Below are 23,260 nucleotides of genomic sequence, written 5' to 3'. Positions count from 1 at the left end.
ACGCGAATATATCGTCAGTCGAGCAATCACGCATATATTATAAGAAACGCAAATTATAAAATGTATTGACTCTGAAATATTTCTTGTAAATTTGTGTTTTCGTGAGAGAGATGCTCGCTAATGAGAAATACGGTTTTAAGATAATTAATAATTCGCGAGAAACCAGATAAGTGTTTCCAGGTGAAAACTTTTGACTCAATAAACGCATAATGTATCACTGACATTAATCTTGCGTTCTGTTGACAGAAGCAATAAACATAAATTCAAAATTGGCGGCAAAAATCGAATATAGATTTATCAAGCGCGGTGACAGGTGACAGATTGGTGGCGATAAACTTTATTTAAATAGCATATCAGATTAAATATTGATGATATGTTTTTTTCGAATTTGCTGCGTCGATAGAATCCACACTCGATCTCTGGCTTATTCTTTGTTGGCAGATCTTGTTAAAATTATGTCGACAATATGATGAATCGTGCGTTAATTTTTTTTGTCAATGAAGCAAATATATTTTGCAAAATCTTTTGATAAACTTGAATTGGAGAGATTTTCGAGATCCAAAACATTTAATTTTTTGACTTTTTAGCTTCTTCTTCGATAAATTAAAAATTTCGAAAGAACAAACAGATATAAATAATAAATATACGAAAATAAACTGCGCTGATTAGATATGTTAGTTTCATAAAAAATAATATATAGTTTCTTACGGATTTGAATAAAATTAAAATTGTAAATATTATTAATCTTACGTGGAAAGCACGCTAAATAAAATAAAAAAGTATTAATTTTATTTAGCGTGCTTTTCACGTAAGATTAATAATATTTAAAACTTTTAATTTCATTCAAATCCGTAAGAAACTATACATATTATTATTTTTTTATGAATCGTCCTCCGATTCACAATATTGCACGTAATAAATCCGTAAATAAATGTAAGATTCGAATGATTTTGTTGCTCCAAGTATCTCGAGATATAGAATTTTCGAAATATATCAAAATAAGGAGATACAAAACACGTACGAATCACACACACACACACACACATATATATATATATTCAGATGCACTAAGCTTCGGAGCAAGACTTGGAAAGAGTCGCGAATACGTTGTTGCTCCCTCTTAATAATCTTCTCCCGCTCGAGGCATCCGTACAAGAGATATCAATTTCAGATCAAAGTGGAGAAATTGAATTCGTACATACACAGAAGTGCATCGCGACGTGTATCACATACGTGGTGTTCGAGTTTGATTGCAGAATTGCGCGAGCTGACGAGGCGCAATTTTCGCAACGTGTATATGTGTGTGTGTGTGTGTGTGTGTGTGTGTGTGTGTCACCATTGCGCAGAAGCTGTTGAAATGAAATTTTCCCTCTCTCTCTCTCTCCTAAAACATTCCTAATACATACCCGGTTAAATTTCTCTCTAGCCGCACCGAATAATTTTGACAATGTCACAGACCGAAAATTAATTCGCGAGTTTCCAAATTGCAGAAATATCTCAGAGTTCATTTCAGATCTGTCGACCGGAAATCGATTGTACGATGCGTGGAAAATCGACTGAACCCTCATCTGCGGATAAAGCCGGATCGATATGAAACTGGAATTTCGAAATGCGGTTGGTGAGTTTACGAGATGTGTATGTGTGACGATATCCTCGTACATTTTTGTGTGTAATCATCATTGTTTTCTGCTTCTTCAAATTCATCGCTTCTCTACAACAATCATTATTTTACTATATTGATTCATATAGAACACCCTGTACATACGGCATATGTATGCATATGTAAATATACGCGTTTAAATCACGAGTAAATCTATTTACTAGCTTTCAGAGACTTTTCCTCCTTATAATCTAATCTTCAATTAGCCGCACTGCGAATTAATTCGCGCGAAATATACATATTTCTATATATCTCACTCTACTTAGAAAATATAATCTACTTTTCTGAAAATTTATCTTTTTTTTTTTATTTTAAAGAATATTGTGCGCGCGTGCGTGCATGTATCTGTGTGTAATTATTATTACATACGTGTGAGATATTCGAGTAAACGAATGAATGGTTGTTCTCGCGCAGATCGGATCATTTTTTTGTATACCGAACAAAAATTTATTAAATCGACTAAACCTTTCAACTAATTATTATTTTATTACTCGATCATATATTAGTATTCAAGTCAAATGTACGTTTTGTTAATTTTAATGTTATATTTATTTTTTTATATTCAATATTTTTAAATATTTTTATACGTTCAATTAACAAATTAATATCTAGTTGATAGGTTTAGTCGAGTCAACCAATTCTTTTTCAGTGTACCTACGATGATTATTAATCGAGAATCAAATAATAATAATAATATAATCGTCCGATTTGAAAATTCGACGAACGCAAAATTATAGAGACAGATGAGTTTTAGAGCTCGAGTTTTTTTTTTTTTTTTAAATCTATGTATAGAATATAGAATTCACCTTTTGCTATTATATCGCGGAAACAAGAGACCGTTTATCACACATTTCTCCCCTCGCATTGATCCTTAGATAAAGCTGAAATCGCCGCGAAGGACCTAGGATCCTGTCAGCGAGTTTGCGGATCGCAAGTTGTACAATGCCTTAACACTTAAGCCTACATCTAGACCTTGTCTCGTGCGTGACGTCACACGTAATCTGGATACATATAGTATATAATTATATTTGCATTTATATATATATATATATATTTATATTTATATATAATGTACATCTCTCTCTCTCTCGCTTATCAATAATGTGTATGTGTGTATATTTCTGTGTTTTCTCCTTTTGCTTTCCGTGTCGTTTGTGACTCTAACAATGTCTGATTTTGACCAGCTGAAAAATTCTGGTTTCTCTTTTTTCAATTTATTTCTTATTATTATACCTCATTCTCTTAACATGACGATTCGATTTCATTTCATTCCAACGACGCTAGTTTCCTCCTCCTTTGATATTTATAGTCACGGTAGTGTAAAATTTTCGTGTAAAATTTTGTCAAGCAATTGTGTAATATAAATGCTGTATAATATTTCACAAAACTCTGACCTGCCTCCCTTGCTTCCGCTTTCTCGCGAGATAATCTCATTTATTCTCGTAGATCTCGATCATGTTCGATTTTTATTCGAGGGATTCATAAAACGGGATAAACTTCATATTTTTATGTAATAAATAAATTGACCATTCGTACAGATTATATAGATATTTTCATAAATATAATTAAATCTGTCAATTTTTGTCCAAATCGACGATAGTCGACTAAATAGATTCATTTGCTTTTAAATTCATTAACACTTTGAGCTCTGACTATTTTATTGTCCGAATTGTGCTGTTCTACGTTAGTTGTTGTTTATATATTATATGTATATCGTGCATTTACGACGTTATTGATTGGGGAAAATCAATGCAATATGTAAGTTGTTAATTAACTAGTGAATTGTGCAGATTATTGATTCATATCATCAAGTAATATCACATTAAAAATGTTAAGTATATTCAAAACGTTATTTGTTATCGATTGTTTAATATATTATAATAGAATCTGTTTTTAATTGGGAGAGAGTGGAATATTTTCATTTTTCTTTTAACCTGTCAAAACATTTTCGAGATCTTATATAAATCCTTAAATCGTTAATTTTAATAAGATTAAAATGCTAAAAAATTGTATAAACTGTAGGTACAGATTGATTAAAATCTAAATTGAGATATACATTGTAATTGCATAAATAGCGTAAAATATATTCTGTTTTTAGACACACGCGACATGATAATCATTTTTATTCTGATTGTATAAGATACGTGAATATCTATTAAATATTTTATTAAATGTAATATTATATATCAACTCTTTATATCTAATTTTCTATGATAGAGAGTGAGAAGATTTATAAGTCGTTCACAAATGAGAGATTCTCCGTCAGAAGATACAATGACGTATCATCATCGATCATTTCTGAGTATTCATAAAGTGATAATTTTATGAATTTATTGACCCCTTAAAAACACGAGTGCATTTGCGATCTACGAGCAACAGGTTTCATAAATTTTTTCATTTAAAAATTGTAATAAAAATAATTTCCAAGAACATTTTATCAAGTAAAATTACATTTTTATATTAAAATTAAATTATTTCTGTTTTCTTTTTTTTCACGAATAAAAGAGAGGAAATTATAAGACTCTTCATGTCAAATTGATGAATTTTTAATTAGAAGCTCGCGAAAAGTGATCAATACACACACACACAACCAGTTTAACTAAATTTTAATTATAAACAAAAAATTCTCTCTTGCATATATTTCTGGTGTACATCGCAATGAGAGCTCCTTAATTAAATTCTAGCCAATTTTTTGTAATACAATCGCGTGACAAATAAGCATTCACAACTTTATATTCAATTTAGAAGCATTTTACGCAGTCTCGATAAAAAGGCGCTAACAACTCCGATATTTGTATTATTTCGAAATTTACGACTTTACTTTTTTTTGTCGAGATTTCCACACAGTTAGAAAATTTGTGTTAACAGATATCACATATTGCAAACAGTTCACAGAAATTTTTGTGTTAATTTAACATATGGATATGTTAAATGAAGACAAGCACAATACTGGGTTAATATTTTAACACAAAATAAATGCAAAACTTCAAGTAATTTAAAATAATTCTGTGTAAAATATTAATATAGTTTTAATGTAAAAATTAACTAACAAATATATTAATTATAGATTTTATTATCCCTACTTGTATTATAAAATAAAAAATCAACATTTTTTTCTGTAAATTTTAATAGATAAATCTTGTCACTAATAAAACAGAACATATTTAGTGTGCAAAATTAAAAATAGATGGATATTGTGTTATTTTCACATCTTCTTTTAGTTGTTTGACTAATTTAACATTTAAGTTAAATTAACACGTAAATGTGTTAAATATATTTAACAGAAAAATATTATATTGTTATTTTTACATCTTCTTTTAGTTGTTTTAATAATTGAACATTGAAGTTAAATTAACACGCGAATGTGTTAAATATATTAAACAGAAAAATTTGAACGTAGACCATTTTTAACAAGAAAACACAAATCTTGTCACTAATAAAACGGAACATATTTATTGTGCAAAATTAAAAATAGATGCATATTCTGTTACTTTTACATCTTCTTTCAGTTGTTTGAATAATTTAACATTTAAGTTAAATTAATACGTGAATGTGTTAAATATATTTAACAGAAAAATGTTATATTGTTATTTTTACATCTTCTTTTAGTTGTTTTAATAATTGAACATTGAAGTTAAATTAACACGCAAATGTGTTAGATATATTAAAGGGAAAAATTTGAACGTAGACCATTTTGGAGAAGAAAACACAAATTATCCTACTGTGTATCGTCGGCGATAAGGAGCAGTTACGTCCTAATAAAATGTTAAATTGCGGAGATACGAGACTCGGAGCCTTAATGCGCTTTCACGCGCCCGTAACCTTCAACCTCACGGCGCATTTGCATCGGGAATCACTTACCTCCTTCACTGATCTTATCTCGGATGGGAAGTTCGCTTGCCAATAAAATGGATAAACTGAACGATTGATTTCGAATCACCTCTCTCGCTCTTCCGGTCCATTTTTCCCATCCTCTTTCCTTCTTCTCCACCTTCTCGCTTTTCTCCCGACATCCTCGATAAGTCGCTACTGTCGTAATATCAACATCGACGAAATGATCGACGAGCGCTTGTGCGACAAACGCTATTGAAATTTTTCTCGAATAAATGCCCGAAATTAGATTTTCCCCGGGAATTTTGCCGCAAAATCTGACATCACAAGGAACGCGTGATCCGCGATGGAAATTCCGTATCTATAGTACTCTCCATAAGTTTAAAAACACCATACATTTTACAGTTAAACAATCGTATGGCAGCGATCTGTGTAGATTTTTTGTATCAAGAAATTGTTGAATATTTAAATGACATTTTTGACATTTATGACAGATCGCTGCCATGCGATTGTTTAACTGTCAAATGTAAAGTGTTTCCAAACTTGTGAAGGGTACAGTATGCAATAAATAACAAATGTCCATTTATAAGACTGTTTTTTGTTATCACGATTAATAATATTTCAAATAATACACTGATAAAAAAATAAAATATTTCTTTAGAGAATTTTTCTCTTAAATTAAGAAGATCCTTTTGACAGATCTGTGCAGATTTTTTGTATAAATAAATCATAAAATAAACGTAAAATATTTAAACTACATTATTATTTATAAAAGATCGCTGCCATGCAATTCTTTAACTGTAAAATGTAAGGTTTCCAAATTTATGGAGGGTACTGTATATTCGTGGCGGACATTTTTGCCAACCTTCTTTAGAGCTTCGTCCTTCTGATGACGAAACGGACAATCGTCAATAATTTCGCGTAAACAAGTATAACGTACATCTCTTTCGGGGTGCATTTCTTTCTTCTTTTTTTATTTTATATAAGCTTCATCTCGTTTGGCCTCTTTGAAAACCAGCTCGGATGCACGTCTCCATCCATCTCTCTTTCTGAAAGATACCCTTAAAAGCTTCACGGAAACGCGACGTGGTCCGCTTCATCTCGGCATCCCAGAATCTTTGATTCTGTTGAGAGACTCGAAAGAGAGCGTTTCGCTGAGGCAGCAGCATCAAGAGAAGCGACAGTCTTTCGTGAAAAACGAGAGAATAATGACATCATTGTAATTCGCTTCGATAAGAATATTACTGTATCGTTCCTTTTGTTCCGCGATACTTCACGAACGAATGTCTCGTTCGATTCCGCCAATTGGATTAATGAATAAATGCTCATAATTGCTGGAAAATTCAATTTGTACACCAGTACTCGATTTTTACAACTTATTTTGTTATATAGAGACGCGATCATTTTTTATGGTAAAGAGCAAAATTTATATATAATATATAATATCATATATAATAGAATTAATAGAATAATAGAATTATGATAAAGAGCAAAATTTATATATAATATATTATGTCATATATAATAGATATAACAGCTTTATATATATATATATATATATATATATATATATATATATATATATACACAATATATATAAATCCCTATAAAACGTTGAGGATGATAATTTTACACTTTTAATGTAGAACATATTTTACCTGAAATGGGTCCCAAGATGTTTTAACGACTTGGAAATTGAAAATTTGGTAACAATGGATCTCTCACTGCTAATCTCGCACGTTTTACTATTTCTCTCTTACTCGATTTTCTCTCTCTCTTATGCGGTTTCTATGGGAATTTATTAATCTTCCACTCTCGGCTCACTTTATGGCAACTCATATCGTAATAAATTATTAAGAGCAAAAGTTAAATTTCTTGGAAAATTGCGTTGAGCACTTGGATGAAAATGTAACTTTTATATCTGGGTTATATCTCGTAATTTTATCGATCAATTTTCTTTTTCTTTTTTTTTTCGTTTACTTTGGCAACTGTTAAAATAAATGATTCATTGCAGAGATGATTAGCGTTGATGGTTTGTGCGATTATTATAATTAACAGATTCCTTATTTATTAGATCTCTTCAAGTCTATCACTTATTATTAATATTCTAAGGATTGATTTGGTGTCAAATGATTTATTGATGCTTTACTGTCTCTTTTTACCCTGTCCTAGATTATCACCCGCTAATAAATGCTTTAATCGAATCATCTATTCTAGGCTTTATTGTAATAATCTAAGGGGGTCATTTTAATTATGTAAAGGCCAGAGTACGCTTATAATAGGTATTTCTTTTCTTTGATGACATAATCAATTAATTCTAAATTTTTCTACATAATACTCTCTCTTCTCTGTATCATGATATGAAAATTATATTACTGTAAATCTTTAATGACATATCGTGATCATTTTTCCAACAATCTCAAATATTCATTGAAATATTCGTCAAATCTCTTCCTTTGTTAAAGAATTATGTTCTGTCGATGTATTAATATGTATTAGCAATATATATATATATATATATATATATATATATATATATATATCGATTCCATCGACATAATTATCTGAATTACAAAATCTATCTTAATTCCGATTCGGGATAAATGCATTTAATTTCGCGAGTATGAAAATTTTTGCACATTATAACTCTGGTTTAATTTAACTCTTCCTTATTAAAAGTGAGTGCTCAAAGTTTTTTTTTTTAAAGACGTCTCTTTGCAATTGACGCGATAAAAATCGACGTTACTTAGTCGCTCTCCGATTTAATGAGTTCGGAGTTAATAATTCACGTCTTTCTACGGCGGCTAATTTTCTTTAGCTACGCGTTCGTTATTTATCGTCTTCGTCATTTCTCTTCCTTCGCTTACGTGCTCTGAAATTGGTCTTGGTCTATATACAATTTAGTCCTGCTAGACGTGAATGCTTATGTCACAAATTAAGAGATCAAATATATTGCGACACGTTTCTAATTTGCAGCTAAATACAGCAGTTGATATTTTGCAAGTCAAATCAGATCGCGAATAAAATGTTCAAAATGAGTTTCTTAAAATTCAATATTAAGAACTCCTTTTAATTAATTCAATTCACAGTTCCTTAATTTTTTTTTTCTTCAATCACAGGCATCGACTTCCGGTCGATCCATCATCTTCTGGAAAATTCATCGTCCGTGCCGAGCTCGGGCGATCGATTAGAAAGATTTGTCATGAAATCGCGATATTAAATTCGCGGGAGAATTTTTGTAACGCGGTAGTAAGAATCAAATATCTACAAGATCGATCAAGTCCAGAGATCGATGAGACTCGGTGAGAGCGGATGCTTTTGCAAGAGAGGGCGAATCAGAGAAAGAATCAGGCGTGTTCGCGGCTGCACGAGACGGAGGTGTCACTGTAAAAAAATATGTAATATATTACATACATAATAAGTGTAAAATTACACGATAAATGATGAAAATGTATAGCTCTTCATTATTTATCGGGTACTTTTACATTTATTATTTATGTAATTTTACATATTTTTATGTAATGTTACATATTTTTTTTACAACGTGGAGCGCAACTCGGAAATGGTCAAAATCGGATGTTACATACTGACGTCGATTTATAGTAGAGATGTGCGAATCAAGATTTTCTAATTCGAATCGAATCAAATTTGCAAAAAAAAACAACTCGAATCGAATCGACAAAAATATCGCCAAATCGAATCGAATTACCCATATTTCAAATTCGAATCGAATCAACGCGTATAGAATTAAACGATAGAATTAAACGGATTTTAAGTCTTCTCACGCGGTTCTTTGATTCGAATTCGAATTGCAGTGATTCGACGTTATCGAATCTTTCGATTTCGAACTACGTCGATTCGAATTCGAATAATTCGCACATCTCTAATTTATAGACGCGACGTCATTTGCCGCGGATCGGTTTCCGTTCGAGGATCCGTCTTAAATCGCGTCCTCGCGCGATTAGACCTACGGATCGATTATCTCGAAAGGGAGTTGGGGGCGCGAAACCCTTCGGGGCATCTCTTGATTATCATTCGCAAATACGTCGCGCTGTACTAAACCGGTGCCGGTGACGTAACACGACACAGTGAAAACGGACTACTGCTATACGATGCGACGATAGCCGTACGTACGTCCTCTACGGCGGACTTATCGATCTACGAATGGTTGACGACCGCTAATGCGACCTTGAAGCGTAAACAACGCTTGTTATATAGGACCTGTTTGTCGGACGGTGACGCCAGAGTATGGAGTGTTTCTGCCCAGCCGGGTACCTGCCAGCCGTGTAAAGGGTTTGTCGACATGGATGATTAATCACTTATATGAATCTATGTACCACCAGCACCGGAAGTAAGAAGAGGGCCACGATTGGTGAACCACGCAGCCCGCCGACACCGCTCACGGAAACGCTAGACGCCATCGCGCTTTTGCACACCTCAGGCGTAGGATCTGGAACAGGAACAAAGACGAGAAATCTATAGGCAATCGGAATCAAATACATCCGCAAGTATACTTTGACACAATAAATAAATACACCATACATAGAAATTGCGATGTAAGGACTTTTACAAGTATATAAAAATTAATTTTCTTATTTTATTTTATTTTATTTACACAGAGATATCGAAAAATAGTCCTATATTCATGAATTTTTTTCTCAAAAAGTATTGGGATTATCAAAATTTTTACCGGTCTATTATATGTATATTTAGTAAATATTTCCCTTTCTATAAAAAAGGCATGCAAAGTCAATTATCGCAAATATTGCTGTTTTTCCGTGATACTGATTGGTTATCTCGATTAACATTATGTGTTATATTAATAGCATTCATAGACGTAGGATAAAATAAAATTATTTACCATAATTCCATCAAATTCATTATAATAACTTGATAATAACTCGATAATAACCGAATATAATTATGCACGCAAAAAGCGAAGTTATATTATTCTTTGATGATAAAATCTCAAAAATTGCAAAGCATGCATACAAAAATTATTATTGCAATCGATGCATAAAAATATATTAATTAATTATGCAACGCATAAAAATTCAATATTTAAATCTTTTAGAAAAAATATGAACGAAGAAATAAAATTTTTTACAAGAATTTTTTGTAATTATCTATGTTTTCATTAAACTCGCGCGAGACTTCATACCCCATACATCCGTCACGTTGCGCGGTTCGCGCGAAACTGATTTTCGTGCGGGGTATCGCGAGCGCGGGCCCGATAGTCACGTGACCAATGGTCACATGACCAGTGGTCACATGACCAATGTTCACGTGACTATCGGGCCCGCGCTCGCGATACCCCGCACGAAAATCAGTTTCGCGCGAACCGCGCAACGTGACGGATGTATGGGGTATGAAGTCTCGCGCGAGTTTAATGAAAACATAGATATTTAATCACAAAAAATTCTTGTAAAAAATTTTATTTTTTTTCTGTTAAAAATTTATATATTGAATTTTGATGAATCACGTAATTAATAGATATATTCTATGCATGCATCGCAATAATAATTTTATGCAATCTATATACAATATATGGTTTATCTGAAACAAAAAACTCAATTTGTGATTCTTAAAATATACAGATAAATCAAGTCTTCGTCGTAGCAAATTTTTAAAATTTGCAATATTTGTCAAATGGCACTTATTTAAATATAAAAACAAATTTTTTGTTTAAAATACCGATCGTTTTAGCTGTTAAAAAAATAAGATGTTTAAAAAGTCCCAACTATGAATATATATATATATATATATATATATATATATATATATAATAGATTGGTAAAAACCCCATTTTGATAATCTTAATACTTTCTGAGAAAAAATTCATGAATATAGGACTATTTTTGGTGCTCTCTTAATTAAAGATTCAATAAATGAAAAGCATAGGATATTTTATGTAGAAGAAAGGCAAACGTCAAAACTGACGTAGATCTCTTAAATTGACAAATTTTTATTTTTTCAGTAATTACGTGTATTGCACTTTCTCAGAACTGATATAAACTTGGTCTGTTTTAGTTGATTTATTCATCAGAAGTTCATAGTTGGTGCATTTCGTTGTTCGTTTATATGCTAAATGGACTTGCATTGAGTTCTTGAAGCTTGAAAGTTTCTCTTTCTTTGACAAATTGACATCTAAATAGCTTTTATTATAATATCACATTTGTTCTGTATATCATGCTATTCTTGTATCTCTATTTCAATTTTATATCTTTCTATTTTTCTCACAGTATATAATTAGAAAAAATAAATTAAGATGTTCTGTAAATTGACATTTGTTTTAAAAGTTTTCAAATAATTCATATGAAGAGTTGAATTGTTTCAAATATTATTTGAAAAAAAGAAATTTTTAAATTCTTTGAAAAAAGTATTGAAAATTTTAAATATTATTAAATATTATTAAGTATAGAATTAATAAACTCTCAATATAGCCTATTTCCCATTAGTTAGATATTTAATACCAGAGATATCTATCGCGCCTGGTTCTTAATATAGTCTATATCCCATTAGTTAGATATTTAATACCTGAGATATTTAATATCTTCGCATTTTTAATTTGATATAAAGCCCAAACAAGGGCTATTTCAATCTAATTATAATGTGTAAAATAATAGTTTTTAATGTGTATGTGTTGTGTTAGTATTTTTAAAATATTTATAAAATTACGTAATAAATCTAAGTTTTTAGAACATATCTTGTGACTGCTTGAATGTTTTTATCAAATATTTATAGATCTGTACATAATATTACATCTAAATGACAAATGAGGTCACACTCGAGGTAGCATTTATGATTCTAGAAAAATAATTATTAAATTTAACAACAAAAAACATTAATTGATAAAAATATTATTTTCTATTTAAAAGATTTTTTCATGTAAATGATAATTAAATTAAATAAAATTTTAAAAATTTATTACGTATAATTTTCTAAATAAATCGATATGTGTATATGTTAAAGTTTGAAGTGAAAATAGGTAACATGTTTATAGATAACATGTTTTATTATTACAAAAGTCATACCTATATACCATAGTGATACTTAGCATGCATCGAAAATTTTGCGTAATATGATTAAGTCATTTGCAATATATTTTCTGCAAGTACAATCATTATAACATTATTATATAAGCGGAAACTTTCAATTACACATGATTTTCCATTATCACGCGTTGCAGCATTGAAAGGAGAACTATTGGAAATGAATACGTGTATGTACAATCGCTTGCTTCGTTTCGCAAACAATCGCTGCTGTTTAATCCGATATATTCCGAATACATAAACAGAAACATCAAAATTATTTGCAATAATAACTGGCCAGAGTTGCGACTATTGGATTCTCCCCAATGCGCAAAACTCTCGCTCATAGTGCAATGTCAATCGCTGGCATAATGAAGTAGTCAGCATTGAAAAGCAGGTTACTATTGATTGAATAACAACTAAATTATTTTTCATATATAATAAAGACTCGAATTAAGATCGTAGCACAATTCGGCAGAATTACATGTTATATTATTTTATATAAATGTATATTATTACATGAATATATATTATATATAAATGTATATTATATATAAATTATACATGTTATATATATTTTATATATTTATATTAATATATATATTTATATATATTTATATGTATATATTTATATATATTTATATCAATATATTATGTATTATCAAAATTATATAATATATATAAATTATATGTGTATAGTATATATATATATATATGTATAAAAATTATAATTATCCATAATCAAAATTACATTCCCTCATGCGGATGTGCGATTTCATGTACTGTTGCGCAGAAACTCAAAATATATTGACGGAATTTGAATTCGCTTTTAGTACCATGTACCATCATACATATTGCTAACATAAAATATTTACATGACTAATAGAGCGCCGGGAATATTTGAATATGGCAATTCTGCGAATTTGCTTTGATCTTCTTTTTCGCTGAAATATTAATATTGTCTTTTCATCTCAATATATGATATATAATATGTAATTTGATACAATATTATTATTATCTACCATTAGTGTCTAACAAATGGTATTATATTAAATTATTTATCATATTTTATGTATAATTAATTCTATAATATTTATCATATGAGATCATCAATGACTCTAATGGTATTGAAAATATGTATATGTGTATATCTCGTATGCAGTTTTCGATCTACGAAGGTCTTATGACCAATATTATTATATATTTCTTATACAAAAGTAATTAAAAAGAAATCTTTTTTTTTGACAAAATATTCGGAAATGCATTATTTTGAGATCTCATTATTAATATAGTATATTTGCGTTTCTTTTATTCTCACGTAAAAATTTAGTAATTCCGTTATACTTAAATTTAATATACACTTTTATAATAAAAAATATTTGAATACTTATTGAGTTAATATAAAATGAATTTCTCTAGCAGTGAAGTGTTTTTTCGGCTCTGATGTAAATTAAGTAAATATGTATTTATGTAATTTTTTAATTTAAAGAAGTTATTTAGTTTACAAGACATATTATACTTGATAAAAATTCTATAAAAATCAATAATCTTTTCGAAATATCAAAACTCTTGGATATTTCTTTAGGAAATTATTATAATATATTTTTAATCGATTTTTTCGTTATTGCAAAAAAGAAATAATTATTAAAATAAAAAATAAATACTTTTAACAACAAACAAAGAAGAGAGGGAGATAGAAGCTGATTCCAGTTGAGATATTAAGTCGTAATGAGAGAGGAAGGTTAGTACAGAAATCTCTTTCACAGAACTAATCTCATTATTTTATCATAGATTTTATATATTTAGATCTCTATATATCCCTAATGTATTTCAAAGCATTTGTTTTTTTGTGATTGTTAAGATATTGCAATTAAGATAATTTATTACTACTCGAGATAAGTAAGTAGGTATATTACATCAGATTAAAATAACACCCTATTCACGTGACAATTGCACGTTTGCGAACATTTTAGTAAGTAGGACGCTGATTATCATGGACTGTCTTTTCTTTCTCTCTCTTTCTCTTTGATAAAAAAAATAACTTTTCTAATTCTTTTTATTTTATAATAAATTATAAAAGAATTTAAGTATGATTATGTTATCAATTATAGATAAATAATATTCCAAAACAAATTGAATATGATTTATGATTTATTTTCTCTTTTTTCGCTACCTTCTTTCTCTCTTTCTCTCTCTCTCTCTCTCTCTCTCTCGTTCTCTAATAAAAAAATTAATTTTTCTAATTTTTTTATTTTACGGTAAGTTATAAAAAAATTTGGCGATGATTATGTTATCAATTATAGTTAAATAATATTCCAAAAAAATTGAATAATTTATAATTCACTATATCATTAAAGGGCAGTTCTAAATGCGTTCATGAAACTGCCTTTTCTTTCTTTCTTCTTTCCCTTCTTTCTCTCTCTCTCGCTCTCTGATACAAAAAAATTAATTTTTCTAATTCTCTTGACTTTATTAATTTTTCTAATTCTTTTTACTTTATCATAAATTCTAAACAAATTTGAAGATGATGATGTTATCAATTATAGCTAATTTAATGATTTATAATTTACCATATCATTAAAGGGCAGTTCTAAATGCATTCATGAAACTGCCTTTTCTTTCTTTCTTCTTTCCCTTCTTTCTCTCTCTCTCGCTCTCTGATACAAAAAAATTCATTTTTCTAATTCTCTTGACTTTATTAATTTTTCTAATTCTTTTTACTTGATAATAAATTCTAAACAAATTTAAAGATGACGATGTTATCAATTATAGCTAATTTAATGATTTATAATTTACCATGTCATTAAAGGGCAGTTCTAAATGCGTTCATGGAACACAACGAATCGAGAGATTGCGATTGTGTGATTAGCGTGCTTTGTACGATTAGCGTAATTAGTATCGTCGACAACACTATTATCATAACGAGCGCATCAAAGACTATTGCGGGCCCTGCATATAGAAATTTTCGAGTGGTATTGTTCCACGAGCGCGATTACTCGTTAGAAACGCCCTGAGAGTCTCGCGAACTAATTACCGTCTCTCGAATCACCGGCGATTTTCTTTTCCCCATTATGCATATATCACGTTATTAGGACCTACCGGGAATCCCCTTCAGTCGCGGCAGGAAGTCGTTCCAAAATGCGCAGGCCGTCGTACGTGGACCCTGGCCGTAGCCCTTTTTCTCCGCGTTCAAAATAAAATATTGCGGGGAATCCCTGGTGTACGGCAGCCAATCGGACTCATCCACCGTGGGCAACCTGAAAAATAATTCAAAGAGGAAAGGTAAGGTTGGCTCTCTCTTTCTCTTTCGGTTGATTGCGTCACTTGCAAATCACTTGTGAATCGCGCTCGAGTACGAGCTATCGGAAAAAGGGAGGAAAAGAAGCGAAGACGTGCGAAATGAACGATGGAGAATCAGAAGAAACGCGAAAGAGGCGAGTCAGATGCAGAACCGTCTTCAGACGTCAAACGGAATGGAATCTGTCTCCGATGAAAGAAGAGCACGGCTGTTTGCTCGGAATCTTCGCGCAAATATATATATATGTATATATATGCGTTCGTCGCGAATTAAATAGGAAAACTGCTTACATTTTCTGTCTAGTAATATTTGCAAAAGATTGCCTTATTATTTTATATAAATATACACCAAATGTTTTCTCTACGGTATTTTTGTAGAAAGCGTTTTGCGGGTCTGAGAATATGCTTTAAGTGAACTTTCTGTCAAGCTCTCGCTTCAGGAAAGTAAATAGATTCTTTCCAGTTATTTCCACGTTTAAAAGTAAACTGTGCAAAAATAGTTGTAAAATATTTATCAATAAGTAGGTGTGATTATAGATATTATTATAATATATGTGTATATATATATTTAAAGAAGAATCTATAATTTCTATTTTCGAATTTTCTTCATTTTTTATTTACATCGATTGCTTTATATCGATTTCTGGAATTTGAAATATTAAGAATAATAAATTCATTATGTTTTATATGTTTTTTGTCCAATGTGTTTTTACTTTTACGCTATATTATAATAAAAAGAGACTCAAATCAATATCATATATAAAGGCAATACGTCGATCGTATGTGGAAAGAAATAAAAGGCGTATACTACCTAGCACATAGAGCACGATATGTCATAATAACTTTAAATCTCGATAAATTCATCGTGGCGACAGAACAGGAAACTGCTCTTTTTTTTATTCAAAGTTAATAAATGGAAGCGTGCCCTATGCATAAAAATTCAATTACAATACACAAGAAGAGTTAAACTTCACTAAGCTTTTTATAATTAAACTAATTTATTGCGGTTCTATCATCTTATTAAAAAATAAAAGTAATTAAGTGTGCAATTCAATGCTAAATATATTTAATTAAATATGTAATATAAAATTCTGTATTAAATAGAACAAGTCTACAGATAGATAATTTTCATATTTAATTTTACGCATATTCAAAAGCAGGAAATAGGATTAAAAGCTTGATGAATTTATGATCTCTTTTTAATTGAGAATTCAGGCATTATTAATCAGTTTACTTTTTCCACTTGGATAATTTTTATCTAATAATTTTTATTTAATAAGTTCTTAAAGAAATTTAGTATAAAAAAAATAGTAGAATTTTTTACAAATTATTAAATTAAAAATAATCGTCTTATTCTTAATATTATATAATATTTTCGAATAAATTTTCTTTTGATAATTGCTAACTGAATATAATCGATATTTCTCGTATTTTAGTTAAAATATGGAGATATATACAATATATTTTGCCTTGGAAATTGATATTAAAATCTAAAATGTAACGGCGAGGAAAACTGTGAAATTAGAAATGGATTACTACATTTTTATAGCAATCCAATGAATACAAATGTTCATTAAATTGTTTATTTTAAGTTCCATTTTTTATGTTTTATTTTCTTTTGAGGAAAATTTTTCTGTCGTGTTATTGTCTGTACGTAATATTAACAAATTTTCATGTGTTAACACTTGGATCTTTTGGTTTGAATGCGAATATATCAACTAATTTTTAATGTAAAACTTATTCTTTCTCGTAGTTATAATTTAAATTTAAATTAACTTTGTTTCATATGTCAGCGAACTTATTCGCATACGTGTTAGTGCATTTATAATACACTATTTACATTTACATATTATTGTATGTACCTACATACGCATTGAACATTTCTACGTAGCGCATGCAAATTTCTAATACTTTATTAATGTTATTTAAATGTCTAACTTCTATTTCACATGCGTATATTCGTGTAAAATTTATTAAATATTTGTGCACAAACGATAAAATATTAATTTGTGTGAATAATATTATTCATCAATTATATGTTATTTTTTATTAAAATATTTTATATATAATAACTTGTTTATATATATAGTAATATAGGTAAATTAGTAACTTTTGTTTTTAATTATTTAATGATTTGTACTAGAGTTTATTCTTATAATTTTTCACGGATTGAATGAGAAGAAAATTAAGAAAACATCTAAAAATTGTCAATCTTAAATACTTGATAAATATATGGCCAAATCAATATATGTTACATAAAAATTAAAAGACATTTTTTGAAAGTCTTAAATTTTCTATCTTAAGTAACACACATACATTTTTAAAATTATGTGGCTTTAATAGTAATAGACTACCATATCAGGTTTTTATCGAAATATTTTATAAGGAATTGGCTCGAAATTGGAACTCTAGTTCTAGTAAATATTTAAATAATGTATTTAAATATTTATAAAATTCTTTTTATAATAAGTCAATATTTATGAACATACTTTATATAAAATATAATTGAGCGAAAATTTAGTTATAAAATTTAATGCTTGATCATTATTAAGGATTTATAAAAATTTATTAGTTATTTTAGTTATTATAGTTATTAATTATTTTAATATTTTTATAATTAAGCAAAGTATGCAAAAACGCATACAGATAGAAATTAATGCATATAAACAAAATTTTTGACAAGAAAAAAATTCTCTCTTTATTTTAAGTAAAATATCTAGTGTATACATAAATGTATATTCGTCAAAATTTCTCCCTAACTTGTATAATGCCGAATCGATATTTAAGTCTATCGAATATTGTGTCGTAAAGTTAGATAATTTATACATTTGTATGATTTGTGGTCTTCAGTTCGTATAAGTAGCAGTCAATGAGGCGACATAGACATTGCCCTTGACAAAATTGATTCCGATGTTCTCTCCATATGTCTTTTATAACATGTATCACATGTGATAGTGACTTTGTTAGAAATATTGCTAACCTTCGCATTAAACTTTATCGAATGTCTATAACATCAGTATTTCCAGATATCAAACATATGTGGAAGTTGATATCTGATTTGTAGATATACAGACGTGCATCGTCAGAAGGTTCTTTCGCATCTGTTCGCCATTTTTCATAACGAGAAAAATTATTATATTTATAATAATTTAAAATTATATTATAACGTTAAAATAATTACGTAATAATATATAAAAAATCGATTAATTAGCACTAATTATCATAATAGAACAAAATGAATTAATTTCGACATTTTCAAAAATTAGTTTCTTCTAAGTTTATACAAGCTTTAAAAAAATTTATTGAATTCGAATAAGTATTTATTTCAATATTGCCAAATAAATCATTATTTCAATATTGCCAAATAAATCATTTATTTGAAACTAATAATATTAATTTGAAAAATATTTATTTCAAAACATAATTCAAATAATCTAAATAAAGGCCAACTATAAACGAGCTATAATGATTAAGTTGTTAATACATTTATTATTACAGTTACAGATTAAAATTTTATTTATTAAAAATATTTATATAAATTTAAAACAATTTAGCTCGTATAATTTCAAAACATAATCAAATAATCTAAATAAAGGCTAACTATAAACGAGTTATAATTTTATTTAAATTTTAATTCGTAATAATGAATGTATTAACAATCTAATCATTGTAACTCGTTTATAGTTAGCCTTTATTTAGATTATTTGATTATGTTTTGAAACTATACGAGCTAAATTGTTTTAAATTTATATAAATATTTTTTGTCTGAAATAAATTATTTATTCGCCGCAGTATTGAAACAAATATTTATTAATTTAATAATTTTTTCAGTAAGATATTTATCAAATAAAAAGTTACAAATAAAGAAATAAATGTAATTTTTATAATGCGAAGAGAAGTTTTAATAATATTTTTCAAAAAACTTGAAATTAGTAATTTAAAACAGAATTAAATAGAAATATCGAGAGCGCAGAAACATTCTTCGCATTCTGATACTTTACACGTGTTGGATCACGTCAGACAATATGTGGAATTTAACGGGACTTGCGGTGCAGTGTACTTACCCTGTATATGCGAATTGCGAATAATAGCGAATTATTCTGAAAGCCAGGTCTCTCTCTTTGTCGTTGTATACCAGAGATTGGTTAAGGGGATGCCCGAAGACATATTCGACCTCGTCGCCATGCATTACACCCATCCATTCACCCCATACATTGGTGCTAGTTCTCTGTAACAAATAATGCAATGCTTTGTCATTAGTGTATTGACTGCTTTGTGCCAAAAACAATATATTTCAAGATAATTCAAGTTGTAAAGATCACGCTATTGATTTTACATTTAATGCTACATGCAGATATTATATATTCAAAAATATAGACTACGTGGCTGTTATATATTTTTGTAGCTTCCTTCGTAGACAAATTTAGATTTAATTTAAATTTAATCGCTGTATGTTTGTTAATGAAAATAAATATAAGTAATATAAATAAATTTTTCGAAGAAAACAAAAGTATGTAAGTAAATACAAATAACAATAGTGCACAGCTATATATTATAATGGTTTTGTATATTATAATGGTTTTGAATTTTAAGCAGCAAGCAATGTTTTATTTTTAACTGAGAATATGTGAACGTATGTCTCGGTTAAAAATATTCATTTACCTTGAAGTGTAAGGCTAATGGATGGTATCAAATAATAGATGACGTAGGCTATAAGAGCTGAAAATTATTTCACTGTATATATCTACATCAGACTTCCTAAGAGATGTTATATAATGTTATTCTGACAGTTATTTCCGAAATTTACAGATTATTGAAAATAATAATTGTCTCGTTAACAAAACTGAGATACTTATTTTCGATTTTTATCCTTGGGGGATGAAAAACGAGGAAAGATTTTTTCTGAAATATTAATTTTTGGTCAACAAAAATTTAGCCCAACATATTTTGGATTTACTTTCACTTAAATATTTTATTAAATTTTGATTGCGAAAGCGCTTTATTGTACATTTATAACTGAGATACTTATTTTCGATTTTTATCCTTGGGGGATGAAAAACGAGGAAAGATTTTTTCTGAAATATTAATTTTTGGTCAACAAAAATTTAGCCCAACATATTTTGGATTTACTTTCACTTAAATATTTTATTGAATTTTCGTTGCGAAAGCGCTTTATTGTACATTTATATAAATCTCTGTATGTGTGTGTGTACTCGTACAATAAAAATATAGTATATGGAGTAGAAAATCGACATCAATGTTTGATGAGAATAATACTACACGGACCTTTCTGCTCCTTATTGCAACATTTAGTTAATAAATACAATAAAATATCTATAAACGATTTCATCACAGTAAAAGGGCTCCAAAGTGTTGGGGATCGCGATAACGTGATCGACACGTGATTGGGATACGTGATTGAATATCGATCGTCTGTGACAGGTTGGAGTCGCGAGAGAGAAGACAAGAAAAAAAGGGGCGAACGAAGGCTTCGTCTAATCAGCGGCTAAAGCCGTTATTAAGATTACGGCTGGCGTGCATGAATAATGACATCTTCTTTACTTCCGGCAGTATTCAGGAGAACCGAGCGTTACCGTCTGATAAATTACCTGTTCCGTTAATTGCTCGAACCTCCGTGCCGTGGAATTTCGCTTTACGCACGTCTCCTGGACCCAGGAGCTGCGATGAAGTAGCGAGAGGATGAAGGAAGTAAAAAGATGAAAAAAAAGAAAGAGAGCCATGCAAATTGAAAAGCGCAATGCGAACGAGAGAGAGAATGAGCGCGAGAAAAAGAGAGGAGACGCTTACGCAGAGAAAACCGAAAGAGGGAAAATAGAGTGGTGAAAAATAGGGAACGTACTAGGTAAATGAGCGGGAAACTGTGGGGATGGATGAAGAAGAGGAAAGGGAGAAGAGCGTCAAATGTAGGTGGGGAAAGAGTGACGTGATCAACAGCGTGGATTAGATAAAAGCGCTATTTTTCATGGTAACTCTCTTGAACTAAACTTCGCGAGTTGATGGTAGATGCGTTGTGGATAACACGACAAGGAAGATTTGTATGAATTGTTTTATTCGATCTGATATACGATTCTCGAGTAGATTTTGTGGAACATCAGATCAGCTGATGTATGTAATTGAGCCTCTCATTGTTTGTGCCATCAATCGTATTTGCTGGTTTTGATCAGCGATTTATTGTATTATTAATATTATTCAATAATATTATATTTAATAATGTAATATAATTTATTTTATATTGATATCATATATTTATTATTTTATATTTTATAATGTAATGATATTATATAATATATAAAATATATATATATATTCAATAATATATAATATAATACATTTATTAAATATTATTTAATGATATAATATAATATATATTTATGAAATATTATTTAATAATATAATTACATTAATGTAAAAACAGCTCACACGAATCTTGAGATGCAATTACAGGGTTGGCTGTCAAGTGACCTGTCACTTACACTCGGGACGATTTTTGTGAAATGTAACGTTAAAAATAACGTGGCGACCGCAAACCGATAATATATATAACGTGACAATCCACATAATATTGAAATTGACGACGGAAACGTCAGCCGAAGTTTCCTTCGCCTGAGCTAGGATTCCCATTTGTAATTCCAACTCCACTCTCTTTTGAATATTATTATTGTATTTCTGCGAACTCTGCTCCTTTTCGTGTCCGAAGTTCAAAAAACTTCATCTGCGTATCTGGCGAATAAAATTACGCAAAAGTAACGTTATGCAGTCGCAAGATATACCACGCCATTAAAAGTACTTTCTCCATATATTTCTGATTCTTCCTATCTCTGGAGAATCTGCGGCCGAGCGAAAATTAATTGCTAATTATTACAATCTCGTCTCGCGTTATGAGAGAGATGTACCGTGTTCTCATTAAATCTTTTTACATTCGATTTTTTTTCCAAACGCTTTTTTTTTCTACATGGATCCTGCCAAAGTGTTTCAGGATTATTGATCAATTGATGCGTATCATACATACGTATAATATATTCTCGGAAAATTCGAGATAATATGGGGCAACACATTCATTTTTTATTCATTTTCGCTTAAAATACATTTTGCGCAAATTTTTTGCCTTTTAGGACGAAAAGGCCACCATCGAAATACCCCAGAGAGAGAGTGTGGAAAAATACACGTGTACACACACACAGACACACACACACACACACACAAGAGAGAGGGATACTTCGAGATCATGTTATCGCATCAAATTGAATCACACATCGCGATTGCCGGAATACGAAAGTGAGGAAAGTCTGAGTCGCAAAAACAAGATAAACGTGCTGACGGAAACGCTTATTTATTATCAATGTCCGATCACATGCTTCACTTGTAACATATACGAATGTATATATATTATATATATTGCGCTTCCACTATATTTTTATTT

General features: G+C 29.6%; 1 protein-coding gene across 4 annotated transcripts in view; it reads right to left on the bottom strand.

The window, feature by feature from the left end:
• Positions 1-7,098: 7,098 nt before the first annotated feature.
• The window catches only part of AChE-2 (acetylcholinesterase 2), a 121,886-nt gene continuing 105,724 nt past the window's right edge, over positions 7,099-23,260 (bottom strand). For all 4 annotated transcript variants that reach the window (XM_029314877.2, XM_085480782.1, XM_029314876.2 and 1 more), the window contains 3 exons: positions 19,884-20,047; positions 15,622-15,779; positions 7,099-9,941 (listed from right to left, as the gene is read on the bottom strand). In XM_029314877.2, the coding sequence (XP_029170710.1) occupies positions 9,811-9,941; positions 15,622-15,779; positions 19,884-20,047 (453 nt within the window). In that variant the 3' untranslated portion in view covers positions 7,099-9,810. The remainder of the gene's footprint in view (positions 9,942-15,621; positions 15,780-19,883; positions 20,048-23,260) is intronic.

Source organism: Nylanderia fulva, unplaced genomic scaffold (genome assembly GCF_048542155.1).
Source record: "Nylanderia fulva isolate GAGA-0341 unplaced genomic scaffold, ASM4854215v1 Scaffold16, whole genome shotgun sequence".
In the NCBI taxonomy this organism is placed as follows: domain Eukaryota; kingdom Metazoa; phylum Arthropoda; class Insecta; order Hymenoptera; family Formicidae; genus Nylanderia; species Nylanderia fulva.
This window is presented reverse-complemented; position numbering and strand designations above follow the sequence as displayed.